This window comes from Lutra lutra, chromosome 2, assembly GCF_902655055.1.
Source record: "Lutra lutra chromosome 2, mLutLut1.2, whole genome shotgun sequence".
NCBI classification, from domain to species: domain Eukaryota; kingdom Metazoa; phylum Chordata; class Mammalia; order Carnivora; family Mustelidae; genus Lutra; species Lutra lutra.
In genome coordinates this window covers 17003207-17017947 of record NC_062279.1, presented here as the reverse complement: position 1 = coordinate 17017947, position 14741 = coordinate 17003207, and the positions used below count along the sequence as shown (strand labels likewise).

Sequence of the window (14741 nt, the reverse complement as noted above, 5' to 3'; positions counted from 1 at the left end):
GACAAAATCAGCTTAATGTATGTGCTAATAAGACTGACAGCCCTACCTGATAAAAAGATTACTTCTACTTTAACATCAATTAGTAAAACAGCTTGCAAAACATCTAACAAAATGACATCCATGAAGATTACTATTGCTGCATTTTTAGGTAGGTAAATAATTTCTTGTGAATTACACCGGACTGACCTTGTTGTGTAAAAGGTAATGGTCTTAAGACTAAATAAACCCAAAATAAGTAGAAGAAAGAAAATAATGGTGAAGTAGAAAAAATTAAAAAGAAGAAAAACACAAGAGAAAAATAAATGAAACCAAAGTTGATCTTTTGAAAAGATCAACAAAATAACACACAAATTCCTAAAATCAGAAATAAAAGAGGGAAGGTTATCACTACTGACCTTACAGAAATCAAAGGATTCCAAGGAAATACTTCGAAAAAGTTTAGACAGTGTAGATAATGGAATGGAAAAACTCCTAAAAAGATACAAAGCACCAAAATTAACTTAAGCAGATAACAAATAATCTGAATATATCTGTAAGAATTTCTACAAGAGCTTCCCACAGAGGAAAGCTGGGTACAGCCCTGTGACTAGCTTTATAGCCCAAGTGGCTTCACTAGTGAACTCTACCAAATATTTAAAGAGAAAAATGTATCAAACCTTCACAAACTCTTCCAGAAAACAGTGGAAAAAAGAACACTTCACCAATCATTTTATGAGGCCAGAAACACCCTGACAGGCATCACAAAAAAACTACAAACCCTACCCTCATGAATGCAAACACAAAACTCCTGTACAAAATACCAGCAATCTGAAATTCCACAACAAACAAAAAGGATTATACATCATGACCAAGTAGGATTTATTCTAAGAATGCCAGACTGGTTTAATATCTGAAAAATCAATTAATGTATTATTAATAAAGAGCAAGAACATGATCTTCTCAAAAGATGAAGAAAAAGCATTTGACAAACTCCAATACCCATTTAAGATTAAAACCTCTCAACAATTGGGGGTGCCTGGGTGGCTCAGATGGTTAGGCAGCTGCCTTCAGCTCAGGTCATGATCTCCAGGTCAGGGGGAGTCTGCTTTTCCCTCTCCCCCTGCTTGTGCTCTCTCTCTCTCTCTCTCAAATAAATAAATCTTTAAACAAACAAACAAAAACCAAAACTCTCAACAAACTAGTTTGCCCTGATAATGGGCATCTACAAAATCCATGCATCTAAGATCATGCATTAAGGTAGAAGATTGACTGCCTTTCCCCTAAGATCAGGAACAAGGCAAAGATGTTCACTCTCACCACCTGTATTCAACATTCTATTAGCCAGTCCAGGGCAGAAAGGAGGGAAGAAAGGAAAGAAGGAAGGGCATTCACACTGGAAAGGACAAAGTAAATCCGTCCTTATTCACATATGACATAATCTTGTATGTAAAAAAAATCCTATGGAATTCATACACACACACACACAAATAACCTAGAAAGAATGAGCAAGTTCAGCAAGGTTAGAGAATACAAGATCAATGTACAAAAAACTACTGTATTTCTGAGGCACCTGGGTCACTCAGTTGGTTAAGCATCTGCATTCAGCTCTGGTCATGATCCCAGGATCCTGCTCAGCAGGGAGTCTACTTCTCCTTCTGCCCTCCCGTCTCCCACCCCATATCTTGCGCTCCCTTGTTTGCTCTCTCTCAAATAAAATCTTTTTAAAAAATTACTTTAAAAAAAATCTACTATAGGGGCGCCTGGGTGGCTTGGTCAGTTAAGTGTCTGCCTTTGGCTCAGGTCATGATCCCAGGACTGAACCCTGCATTGGGCTCCCTGCTCAGTGGGGAGTCTGCTTCTCCCTCCTCCTCTGTCCCCTCCCCTTCCAACTTGTGCTCTGTCTCTCTCTCTCACTCGATCTCAAATAAAGAAAAAAAATCTATTGTATTTTTATATATTAGCAATGAACAATTCAAAAATCAAATTAAGAAAACAATTTCATTCACAATATCAAAAATAATAAAATATTTAGGAATAAATATAATAAAATAAGTGTAAGACTTACACATTAAAAACAATAAAACATTACCAAAAAAAAATCAAAAACCTAAAAAAGAGTAGAAGTAAATTTTCATGACCCTGGGTTAGGCAAAGATTTCTTAGATACGACACACTTAGAACACAAGTGACATTTGATCAAGAAATTGTATCCAGGGGCACCTGGGTAGCTCAGTCCGTTAAGTGTCTGACTTTGGCTCCTGTCTTCATCTTGGGTCTTGGGATCAAGCCCCACGTGGGGTTCTGTGCTCAGCGGGGAGTCTGCCTCTATCTCTGCCCCTCCCCCTGTTCATGCTCTCTAATAAATAAAATCTTAAAAAAAAATTGTATCCAGAATATATAAAGAACTCTTATAAACCAATAGGAAGAAAACAATGAAACCTTTTTTAAGTGGGCAAAAAAATCTGAATAAACATTTTACCAAAGACGACCCAGGAATGGCTAATAAGCAAAATAAATGATGCTCAACATCATTAACCATTACAGAACTGCATGTTAAAATCACAATGACAGGTGCCTGCATGGCTCCATCGGTTAAACATCTCCCTGCCTTTGGCTCAGATCATGATCTCAGGATCCTGGAATCAAGCTCCACCTCAGGCTCCCTGCTCTGCCCAACCCCCCTCCCCCACTGGTGTGTACTCTCTCAAATAGAATATTAAAACACACAATGATACCACTTTCCAACCACTAGAATAGCTATAATCAAAATGACAAGAAATAACAAGTCTTAATAAGAATGAAAAAAAACGGGGTGCCTGGGTGGCTCAGTGGGTTAAAGCCTCTGCCTTTGGCTCAGGTCATGATCTCAGGGTCCTGGGATTGAGCCCCACATCAGGCTCTCTGCTTCCTCCTCTCTGCCTGCTTCTCAGCCTACCTGTGATCTCTGTCAAATAAATAAATAAAATCTTTAAAAAAAAAAAAAAAGAATGAAAAAAACTAGAACCCTCATGTACTGATGGTGAGAATGTAAAACTGTATGGCCATTTTGGTAGCTTCTTAAAAAGTTAAAAATAAATTTACCACATGATTCAGAAGTTCCACTCTTATGTTCTCTATCCAAGAGAAAAGAAAGTAAGTCCACACAAAAGCCTGTGCATTAATGTTCACAGCAGTACGATTCATAATAGTCAAAAACTAGTAATAATCCAAATGTCTATTAAATGATGAATGGATAAACCAATTGTAGTATACCCATACATGGATTACTCTTCAGCAATAAAGCAAAATAAATTACTAACACATAGATGAATCCTAAACAAAATACCAGCTAACTGAATCCCATAACAAATAAAAAGAATCATACACCACAACCAAATATGATCTATTCCAAGAAAGCAAGGGTTGGTTTAACATCTGAAAAATCAGCTAATGTAATATACCATGTTAACAGCACAAACAACAAAAAGATCACCTCAATAAATGCTAAGTAAAAGAAGCCACATACTAAAGACTACACATTATACAATTCCATTTATATGAAATGTCCAGAAAAAGCAAACATATAGAGACAGAAAGTAGACTACTGGTTATCTGGAGCTGGGGTGGGAACAAGAAGTGATTGTAAATGAGCACAAAGCAACTTTGGGGGATGATGGAAATGTTCTACAATACAATTATATTAATAGGCACACAATTCAGCAAATTTACTAAAAATCTCTGAACTATACACATAAAACAAGTGAAATATATGGTATATAAAATAAACTTCAACAAAGTCATTTTCTGCAAAGAGAATAACCTAAATTCTAACTATAACACAAGACTATTAACATCTTAAGAACAATATATTCTCTTATCATCACATTCCCTTATCCTTAAAAAAGTGTCTACCAATAAATACAAATGTTGAACTGGAAAAACAAACTTGCCATGACTAAATGGTTTCCTAAAAAAATAAAAACTGGACAGTCCTAAAGTCAATTTTACTAACCAGAATTCTGTTTAGAGCCCGATGATCCTCCATGTTCTAGCTTTGCTTTCTTTTTCTTTGATGAGGATGATGATGATTCAGAAGATACTGAACGTTTTTCTACTACAGGAGTGGAAAGAGCTCGTTTTTTAAACAGCTCCCGTTCTCTCAACAGGCTTGGATCCATAATTCTGCAAAGATAGAAGTATTTTTAATACAGATTTTTTCTGCAAAGATAGAAGTATTTTTAATACAGATTCTAACTACTCAAACCTATAAGCCAAATCCATAGGTCCCAAGAATTACTTCCAAACAAAATTACCTTTACTATTAGCTCTCTATTAGAACTTGTATTCATTCACTTAAAAATCTTTACTCAGTACCTACTGTGTGTCAGGCACTGTGCTAGCCACTAGTAAAGAGAAACCGAATTATTCTCTAAAGTTCTAGAGCTGCAATGCCCAACATGAGAGCCACTAGTCACATGTGCCTATGGGAACACCTGAAATGGGGCCAGAGTTGAGATGTACTTTAAGTGTAAAATATACACCAGATTTACAAGGCATAGTACAAAAAACTTTTAGAATTACTGATGAGATATTTTAGATTGTTTACATGTTGACGTGATAATAATTTGGATACACTAGGTTAAATAAAACATTAAAATTAATTTCCTCCAACAATATGATCATCTTAATACAGAAAAAGCATGTGAAAAAATAAAAATCTGTCTAGGATAAAAACTCTCAATAAAGTGGGTTTAGAGGGAATATACCTCAACATAATAAAATGATAATAAAATCACCAAATATGAAAAACTCAAAGCTAACATCATACTCAATGGTTAAAATGTAAAAGCTTTTCCTCTAAGATCAGAAATAAGACAGAGATACCCACTCTCTCCACTTTTATTCAACACAGTAGTGGAAATACCAGATGCAGCAATCAGACAAAAAAAATTAAAAAGCACCCAAACTTGTGGGGTGCCTGGGTGGCCCAGCCAGTTAAGTGTCTGCCTTTGGCTCAGGTCATGATCTCAGGGTCATGGGATTAAGCCCGACATCGAGCTACCAACTTAGCAGGGAGTCTGTTTATCCATCTCCCTCTGCCCCCCACCATTCACACACTCACTCTCAAATAAAATCTTTTTTAAAAAGGATTATAAAAAAAAAAAAAAAGTTCCAAACTTGTAATGAACATGTGAAACTCACTATTTACAGAAGACATGATACTACATATAGAAAACCCAAGGATTCCACAAAAAAATAAATGAATGAATTCAGTGAATTGCAGGATACAAAATTCATATATAAGAATCTGTTCTGTTCCTATACACTAAAAACAAAGCAGTAGAGACATTTTTTAAAAATCTCATTTACAATTGCACCAGAAAGAATAAAATACCCAGGAATCAATTTAGCCAAGGAGGTCAAAGACTTACTCTCTAAAAACTATAAGACACTGATGAGAGAAATTGAAGATGACACAAACAAATGGAAAGATATTCCATGCTCATGGATTAAAAGAGTATCACTAAAGTGTCCTTACTTCTCAAAGCAATCTTCACATTCAATGCAATCCCAATCAAAATACCAATAGCACTTTTCACAGAACTAGAACACATTATCCTAAAATTAGTATGAAACCACAAAAGACCCTGAAAAGCCAAAGTAATTCTGAAAAAGCAGCACAAAGCTGGAGGTATCACTGTCCCAGAGTTCAAGATATACACAAAGCTATAGTAACCAAACAGTATGGTTCTGGCACAAAAAGAGACACACAGGTCAAAAGAATGGAGAGCCCAGAAATAACACCCACACTGAAGTGTCAATGAATACACGACAAAGGAGGCAAGAACATACAATGGGGTAAAGACAGTCCCTTCAGGTGTTGGAAAAACTGGACAGCTAAATGCAAAAAGACAAATGAAACTGGACCACTTTCTTACACCACACACATATATAAACTCAAAATGGATCCAAGACCAAATATGAGACCGGAAACCTTAAATCCCATAATAGATAACAAAGACAGTAATCTTTTGGACACTGGCCTTAGCAATATTTTTCTAGATATATCTCCTCAGGCAAGGGAAACAAAACCAAAAATAAACTACTGAGACTTCATTGGGGCGCCTGGGTGGCTCAGCGGGTTAAAGCCTCTGCCTTCGGCTCAGGTCATGATCCCAGGGTCCTGGGATCGAGCCCCACATCGGGCTCTCTGCTCAGCAGGGAGCCTGCTTCCTCTCTCTCTCTCTCTCTCTCTCTGCCTGCCTCTCTGCCTACTTGTAATCTCTGTCAAATAAATAAATAAAATCTTTAAAAAAAAAAAAAAAACTACTGAGACTTCATCAAAATAAAAAGCTTGTGCATAGCAAAGGAAACCATCAAAACAAAAAGAAACCCTACTGAATGAGAGAAGACATCTGTAAATGATATAACATATAAGGGGTTAATATCCAAAATATATAAAGAACTTACATAATTTAACACCAAAAATAACCACTCAGAATAAAAAAATGGGTAGAGGACCTGAATAGACATTTTTCCAAAGACATACAAATGGCCAACAGATACATGAAAAGATGCTTAATTTTACTAATCATCAGGGAAATGCAAATCAAAATCACAGTAAGATACCACCTCACAGTCAGAATGGCTGGTATCAAAGACAAGAAATAACAAGTGTTGACGAGGATATGAAGAAAAAGCAACCCTCATACACTGTTGGTGGGAATACAAACTGGTGCAGCCACTGTGAAAACAGTATGGAGGTCCCAAAAAATTAAAAATAGAAATACTATATGATCCAATACTTCCAGTAGTGGCATTTATCCAAAGAAAACAAAAATACTACTTTTTTTTTTTTTTAAGATTTTATTTATCCAACAGAGAGAGAGAGAGAACAGGAACACAAGCAGGGGGAGTGGGAGTGGGAGAAGCAGGCTCACCACTGAGCAGGGAGCCCAATACAGGGCTCGATCACAGGCACAGGAGATCATGACCTCAGCCAAAGACAGACACGTAACGACTGAGCCACCCACGCGCCCCACAAAAACACTAATTCAGAGATATATGTAGCCCTATGTCTATTGCAGCATTATTTAAAATAGCCAATATATGGAAGCAACCCAAGTGTCTATCAACAGATAAAGAAAATGTGATATACACACATACAATGGAGTATTAGCCACAAAAAAGAAAAGACAGATCTTGCCATTTGAGACAACACTGGTGAACCTAGAGGGTATTATGCTAAGTGAAATAAGCACAGACAAATACTATATATTATTTATAAGTATAATCTAAAAAAAAACAAAACAAAACAAACAGATTCTTATGAATTTTTATTTTATTTTACGTATTTATTTGACAGACAGAGATCACAAGTAGGCAGAGAGGCAGGCGGAGAGAGAGGAGGAAGCAGGCTCCCTGCTGAGCAGAGAGCCCGATGCGGGGCTCGATCCCACGACCCTGAGATCATGACCTGAGCTGAAGGCAGAGGCTTTAACCCACGGAGCCACCCAGGCACCCCCAAACAGATTCTTAAATATAGAGAACATATTGGTAGTTGCCAAAGGGGAGGTTGGTGAGGAGATGGGAAAAATTGGTAAAGGAGATTAAGAGGCATACACTTCAGTTATAAAATGCGTTAAGTCATGGAGATGAAAAGTACAGCATTACAGAATATACTCAATAATAATTTTATAATGTTTCATGGTAACAAAGGGGGACTATACTTATGGTGAGCACTGAGTAATGTACGTATTTGTTGAATCAATACGTTGTACACCACCCAGGCGCCCCTAATATAACATTCTATGTCAATTATACCTTTTCTCCTTTTTTTAAATGTAGGCTCCATACCCAGCATGCAGTCCAACACAGGACTTGAACCCATGACCCTGAGATCAAGACCTGTACTGAAATCAAGAACCAGACACTTAATCAACTGAGGCACCCAAGGACCCCAGTCAATTATACTTCAATAATGAAAAATTTTAAACTTTAAAAATGAAAATATTTTAAAAATTCACCCTAATTTTTTCTAGTTTTTATTTTATTTTTTTAAGTTTTTTTTTAAGATTTTATTTATTCATTTGACAGAGAGAGAGAGATCACAAGTAGGCAGAGAGGCAGGCAGAGAGGGAAGCAGGCTCCCTGCTGGGCAGACAGCCTGACACGGGACTCGATCCCAGGACCCTGAGATCATGATCTGAGCCAAAGGCAGAGGCTTAACCCACTGAGCCACCCAGGTGACCTATTTTTTAAGATTTTATTTATTTATTAGACACAGTGAGAGAGGGAACCCAAGCAGGGGGGAGTTGGAGAGGCAGGAGGCTTCCCACCAAGCAGGGAGCCCAATGCGGGGCTGGATCCCAGGACCCTGGAATCATGACCTGAGCTGAAGGCAGATGCTTAACGACTAAGCCACCTAGGCACCCCTTTTTCTAGTTTTTAAAAAAATATGGCTACTAGAAAATTTTGAATTACATGCGTGGTTCACATTTGTAGCTCACACTGTAGAAACTGGACAATGCTACTCTAGAAATAATATCAGAACTACCACGCAGAAAAATAAGGCAGATATAGGCTCACTGCAAAAAAAAAAAAAAAGAGAGAGAGAGAGAGAAAACCAACAGAATTACTTTTAATGAAGAGGCGTGTTTTAGGGGTGCCTAGGTGGCTCAGTAGGTTAAGACCTCTGCCTTTGGCTTGGTTTGTTATCCTGGAGTTCTGGGATCAAGCACCGTGTCGGGCTCTCTGCTCAACGGGGAGTCTGCTTCCCTTCCCCTCTCTCTGCCTGCCTCTCTGCCTACCTGTGATCTCGGTCTGTCAAATAAATTATAAAAAAAAAAAAAAAAAAAGGCATGTTTTAAAACTGCTGAACTGTCAGGGCATCTGGGTGGCTCAGCCGCTTAGGCGTCCACCCTTGGCTCGGGTCATGATCCTGGAGTCCTGGGATCAAGCCCCACATCAAGCTCCCTGCTTGGTGGGAAGCCTGCTTCTCCCACTGCTGCTCCCCCTGCTTGTGCTCTCTCGCTCACTCTCAAGTAAATATTTTTTAAGAATTAAAAATAAATAAAACCAGTGAACTATCATTAAGTGATATAAAGGCTGGATTAAAATTTGTTAGAACTATCTACAGAATATTCCTGATTTAGAGGGAGGTGGGACTAGACAGACCTCTTTTGGTTATTTCCCAGTTGGAAAACGCCACAGTTCTAAGCAACTTCAGTCAACGAGGGAAGCCACAGATCACTCAAAAAGTATTTTGTTTTTAAGTAGGGACTTGAACTCAGGACCATGATATTGGTACCCGAGCTGAGGTCAAAATGTTCCTCTCTTCTTTTACAATCCAATAATCACACTACTGGGTATTCAAACAAAGAATATAAAAACTTTAATTCAAAAAGATATATTCACCCCCATGTTTACTGTCGCATTATTTACAACAGTCAGATTATGGAATCAGCCCAAGTGTCCATCAATAGATGAATGGATAAAGAAGATGTGGTATAAGGGCACCTGGGTGGCTCAGTCGTGAAGTGTTTTGCCTTCAGCTCGGGTCATGATCCTAGCATCCTGGGATGGAGCCCTGCATTGGGCTCCCTGCTCTGTAGGAGGCCTACTTCTCCCTCTCCCACTTCCCCTGCTGTGTTCCCTTACCATGTCTCTCTCCATCAAATAAATAAGTAAAAATCTTTAAAAAAAATAAAAAAAGATATGGTGTATATATATACACACACACACAACGGAGTATTATTCAGCCATAAAAAAGAATGAAATCTTGCCATTTGCAACAACATGGCTGGATCTAGAAAGTATAATTCTAAGCAAAATAAGCAGAGAAAGACAAATACCATATAATTTCATATGTGGCATTTAAGGAACAAAACAAAGGAGGGGAGGGGAGACAAACCAAAAAACAAACTCTTAGCTATAGAGAACAAACTGATGGTTACCAGAGGTGGGTGGGAGGGATGGGTGAAAGAGGCGATGGAGATTCGGAGTACACCTGATGAGCAATGAGCAGTATATGAAACTGGTAAGTCACTATATTATACACCTGAATCTAATATTAACACTGTATGCTAACTATGCTGAAATTTTTTTTAAAAGTTCCTCTCTTGAGACCCATAAGCACAGAATAAACTCATGGTTGCCAAAGGAGAGGGGGATGAGTGGGATATGCGGATGGGTGAAATGGGTGAAAGGGAGTGGGATATACAAGCCTCCAGTTAAGGAATAAGTCATGGGGACGAAAGGTTTAGTACAGGGAATACAATCAATTACCATTTGTAATAGCATTGTATGGGGATAAATGGTAAGCACAGCATAAGGTAATCACTATTTTGAGGGCACCTGGGTGGCTCAGTCGTTAAGGGGCTGCCTTTGGCTCAGGTCATGATCCCAGGGTCCTGGGATCAAGCCTGGCATCAGGCTCCCTGCTCAGTGGGGAGTCTGCTTCTCCCTCTCCCTCAGCCTGCTGCTTCCCTTACTTGTGCTCATTCTCTATCAAATAAATAAATAAAATCTTTAAAATAAATAAAAAAATAAAATCACTATTTTGTATATCTGAAAACTGAAGTTAACATTGTATGTCAAATATCCTTCAATTAAGAAAAAAGTTCCTGGGGCACCTGGGTGGCTGTGATGGTTAAGCATCTGCATCTGCCTTTCACTCATGATCTCTGGGTCCTTCAATCAAGCCCCACATTGGGCTCTCTGCTCAGCAGGGAATCTGCTTCTCTCCTTCTCCCTCCCCCCTGCTCATGCTCTCAATCACTTGCACGCTCTCTCTCTCTCAAATGAATAAATAAAATCTTTAAAAAAGAAAATAATTTCCTCTCTTGTTTGAACTCTCCTAGAATACCGTGGAAAGTCTAGGAAGCACAACAAGCTGACCACGTAAATGGTCTTTGCATTCTTCACAAGCAGGAAAGGAAGGGCTGGGAGGAAAAAGACTCTATCTTAACTTTTTTTTTTACTTTATTGTTTTGCTTTGTTTTTAATAGGTTCCATGCACAGCGTGGAGACCAACACGGGCCTTGAACTCACAACTGAGCCACCCAGGCGTCCCTATCTTAACTGTGAAAGTCTTCATGCACTGTGTAGCTAAATAAATACTTGTTAAATGAATAATGAACACAAAAACATCTTTAAATTGCTTTAGCCTTATTATAGGTTTTACAAGCCTTTATTAAATGCCTTGTGTTTGTGACTCTAAGCTTTGTGTACTTGTCTTGTGTTTATGTACTCTAAGCTTTGAAGAGTTCCAGAAGATAAACCCTTGCCTTCAAGCAGCTTACATTTAAGAATATTTAAGAACTGGGCAGCTTGGGGGCGCCTGGGTGGCTCAGTGGGTTAAGCCGCTGCCTTCGGCTCAGGTCATGATCTCAGGGTCCTGGGATCGAGTCCCGCATCGGGCTCTCTGCTCAGCAAGAAGCCTGCTTCCCTCTCTCTCTCTGCCTGCCTCTCCGTCTACTTGTGATCTCTGTCAAATAAATAAATAAAATCTTTAAAAAAAAAAAAAAAGAACTGGGCAGCTTGCTTAAAAAGCAATGACTAAAATGTGACTTAAGAGTGCTAAAAGTTAAAAATATAAGCACTGATAAGAAATAATCAGAGTAAACTTTAGTTGAATGAGTAAGTCACTGACACTAGTATCAAAGACCTGACTTCTGGAACCCCCTCAGTACTAACCTCTAACTGCAACATGACCCTAGGCAATCCACTAGACCTCTCTAAATCCAATTTTATCATAAGCAGAATGAAGACACTACCAATGCTTTCTACATCTAGCCCAACTTTAAAATGAGACAATGTTTGTGAAAAGCAATTTTTTTGAAGATTTTATTTATTTATTTGACAGAGAAAGAGACAGTAACAGAGGGAACACAGGCAGGGGAAGTGGAAGAGGGAGATCCCGGCCTCCCGCTGAGCAGGGAGCCCTATGCTGGCTTGATCCCAACACCCTGGGATCATGTTCAGAGCCAAAGGCAGACGCTTAACCATTCAGCCACCCAGGCGCGCCAAAAGCAACTTTTAAATAATAAAGCTATACAAGTATGTTATCTCACTGCTACTATTCTGAATTGGATCTGAAAAGAAGTAACAGAATGATTATGCTAGGGTGAGGGAGGTGGGGAGGGGGTGCGGGAGTGGGGGGGAAAAAGGAGAAATCACCAGTGATAAAGTGGGAGCAACAAGCCAAAACCAGGAATCGCGTTTATTTCACCTTGTAAAGACAGGTAATTAAATCAGGCTTTTAATCAGAATTTTAACACAGACTTAAACAAAAAGCCTTACAGTTTACGAATGCTTACAGCACTTGAGCCTCACACCTCTCGAAGACAACAGGTGTTAGTTTTATTCCTTATTTTAATGTGTGAAATCTGAAATGAAGACGTACAGTTAAGGTCACACATTTGTAAGTATGTAAGTACTCAGGCCAGGACACGAATCCCCTGCCTCCTAAATCAAATGCTTCCTTACTCCAGACCTGAAATGCTGGTCAAGGCCTCTAAAACAAAGGCGACCTGTGTGCTACGGGTAACGTTCAATGGCACCTCGAGCAGAAGGCTTGATGTCTCTCTCTCTCTTTCCCACCATCGCACGCTCCGCCTAACTTTTCCTCCTTTTTCTCACACTACTCAAAAAATCCGTAGAGCTTTACACATACTGACCATGCCCAGTCCCATTAAATTAAAAAAAAAAAAAATCATCACAACTCAGGGAGTTAACGTGTTCCTCCACGGATGGTCACTGAGAAGCCAAAAAACTTAAATCAAAATCTTCTGGCTCCAAAGCACACGTTCTTTCCACTCTACTATACGACCTTTTTTTTTTTTTTTTTTTCAACCTTTCTACTTTTGCTCTTTTGCCTTTCCCTGCGAAAGCCTTAGAGCGGCCACTAAGCACCTAAGAACACTGCAAAGAAGAACCAGCAAGGTAAGAAACGAGGCTGTTTTCCTCTTAAATCACAGGAATGGAGAGATGACGAGGTATCGTTGTGTTTCGATTTGGAACATGTCTCTAGACTTTGCAGACAAAACGACTATAATTCACTAAAGTTTAGCGATCATTACAAACCCAGTCTCCAAAAGACAGCTTAAAAAATAATAATAATAACCCGTAAAGGTGCATCTAAATCACAGCCTTTAGTTGGACACCGTGGTTCCCTCAACTCCACACACGTTTCGCTCACCTACTGCGAATGTAAAGTCCGGAGCTAGGAAGAGACACAATGAGCTCGGACTGCGAACTTCCCCTCTTTCCAACCCAAAAGTTTGCTCCATAGACCTCAGGCCTAAAAGACAATGCTCCCAAGAAGTTGTTACTGTGTTTAGTGTTTCGCGAAGAGGACCGCAGCCCCAGCCTCCCGAGAGCTGGAAGACGCGCTCGCCCCTCGGGAGGAGGCGGTCCCGAGGAACAACAGGCCCGGGCTCCGCTCCCCTCACCCGGCGGCCGCAGCCCCTACCTGAGAGAGGAGGGCCGCCCCACGAGACCGGCCGCCGCCTCCCAGCGCCTCCACCTGGACCCGCCGCCCACGCCCGCGTGGCCACCGCTTCCTGCTCCTCGTCAGCGCCCCCGCCTGCCCGCACGCACGCCCAGCGCAGCCCCGCCAGGTCGGGGTCTCGGCACTGGCGGCTGCGGCAGCGGCTGAGGCGGCTAAGGCGGCGCGACTTGGCCGGGGACTCCGCCCGCCACTTCCTGATCAGGCTACTAGGAGCTCCGTCCCGGCAGGCACCGCGGCGCCCCCGCCACCAAGGACGCGCGTGCGTCGTCACGTGCCCCGCCAGGAGTAACGCGGGCGGGGAAATCAGCCAGTGGGGCGTCCGGGATTTCTATGACAACGGAGGGCAGGGGGTGGGAGGGTTGCCTGGGAGGGGAGAAAGGGCGGAAAATGAGATTAGGTAGGAAGATAGTAGCGGTTGCTACAATGGAAAAAAAACAAACAAACAACTTTCCTTTGCGCAAGCTTAAAGCAGCCAGATCCTCCTCCGGCTGTTTGGTACTTTACTTCAAAGGCTAGTCAGCGGCACCTGAACTCCAAGAACGTCGATCCAGCTCTCTCCTTTACAAGTCAGGAAACAATAGGCCAGGTGACGCTCAATGACTTGCTCAAGACAGCTAGCAAAGGCAAATACGGACGTGCAGCCCAGCTCAAATTCCCAGCCACCACACCTGTGAACTCACTTGGACAAGGATTTAGAATTCAGCAGCAGCATTAAAGACACAGGAATAAAGCCGCGACAAAGATAACTGGCGTTGCCCACAGCCTTCAAGGTATTGGAGTGTGTCCATTCCCTGCGGCTCTCTTCCCTCACTCTTATAACCTGACGTGGCAGCAGTGCTCAGCTATTCTGTAGCTATTGTTTAATTACTTCGTACTGGTTAGTCAAATTACTTGTGCCTCCGTTTTCTCATCTGAGAAATGGGAATAATAATTGTACTACTAAAACAGGGTCCTTGCATTGGACTGTTGTGAAGACTAAATGAAATAGTACATAAATCTTTATTCAAAACTTGGAAATAAAGCCAAAAGATGATTGAGATATGGCTTTTTGAAATTAGTTTCATTCTAGAGGATTTTCCAAGAAACTCAATGTTCATCTGACATACTCAGGAAATATAACTTTGCTGGAATACTGCAACCCAGTAAACTCAGAGTTTGGTTAAAAAAAAAAAATAACTGATGAAGTATAATGGAGAGAAGGAGCAGGCAGCAAGTGAAAAAAAATTATCCCAAAAGTTAAAATCACCTAGTCCTGAGGAAGATGAGCCAT

The 14741-nt window shown here is 40.4% G+C and overlaps 1 protein-coding gene across 1 annotated transcript in view; it reads right to left on the bottom strand.

The window, feature by feature from the left end:
- The window catches only part of GTF2E2 (general transcription factor IIE subunit 2), a 64015-nt gene extending 50444 nt beyond the window's left edge, over positions 1–13571 (bottom strand). Inside the window, exons 1-2 of the mRNA XM_047715391.1 lie at positions 13433–13571; positions 3971–4140 (exon numbers count right to left, since the gene is read on the bottom strand). Of these exons, the coding sequence (XP_047571347.1) occupies positions 3971–4136 (166 nt within the window). The 5' untranslated portion in view covers positions 4137–4140; positions 13433–13571. The remainder of the gene's footprint in view (positions 1–3970; positions 4141–13432) is intronic.
- Between the last annotated feature and the right edge of the window lie 1170 nt (positions 13572–14741).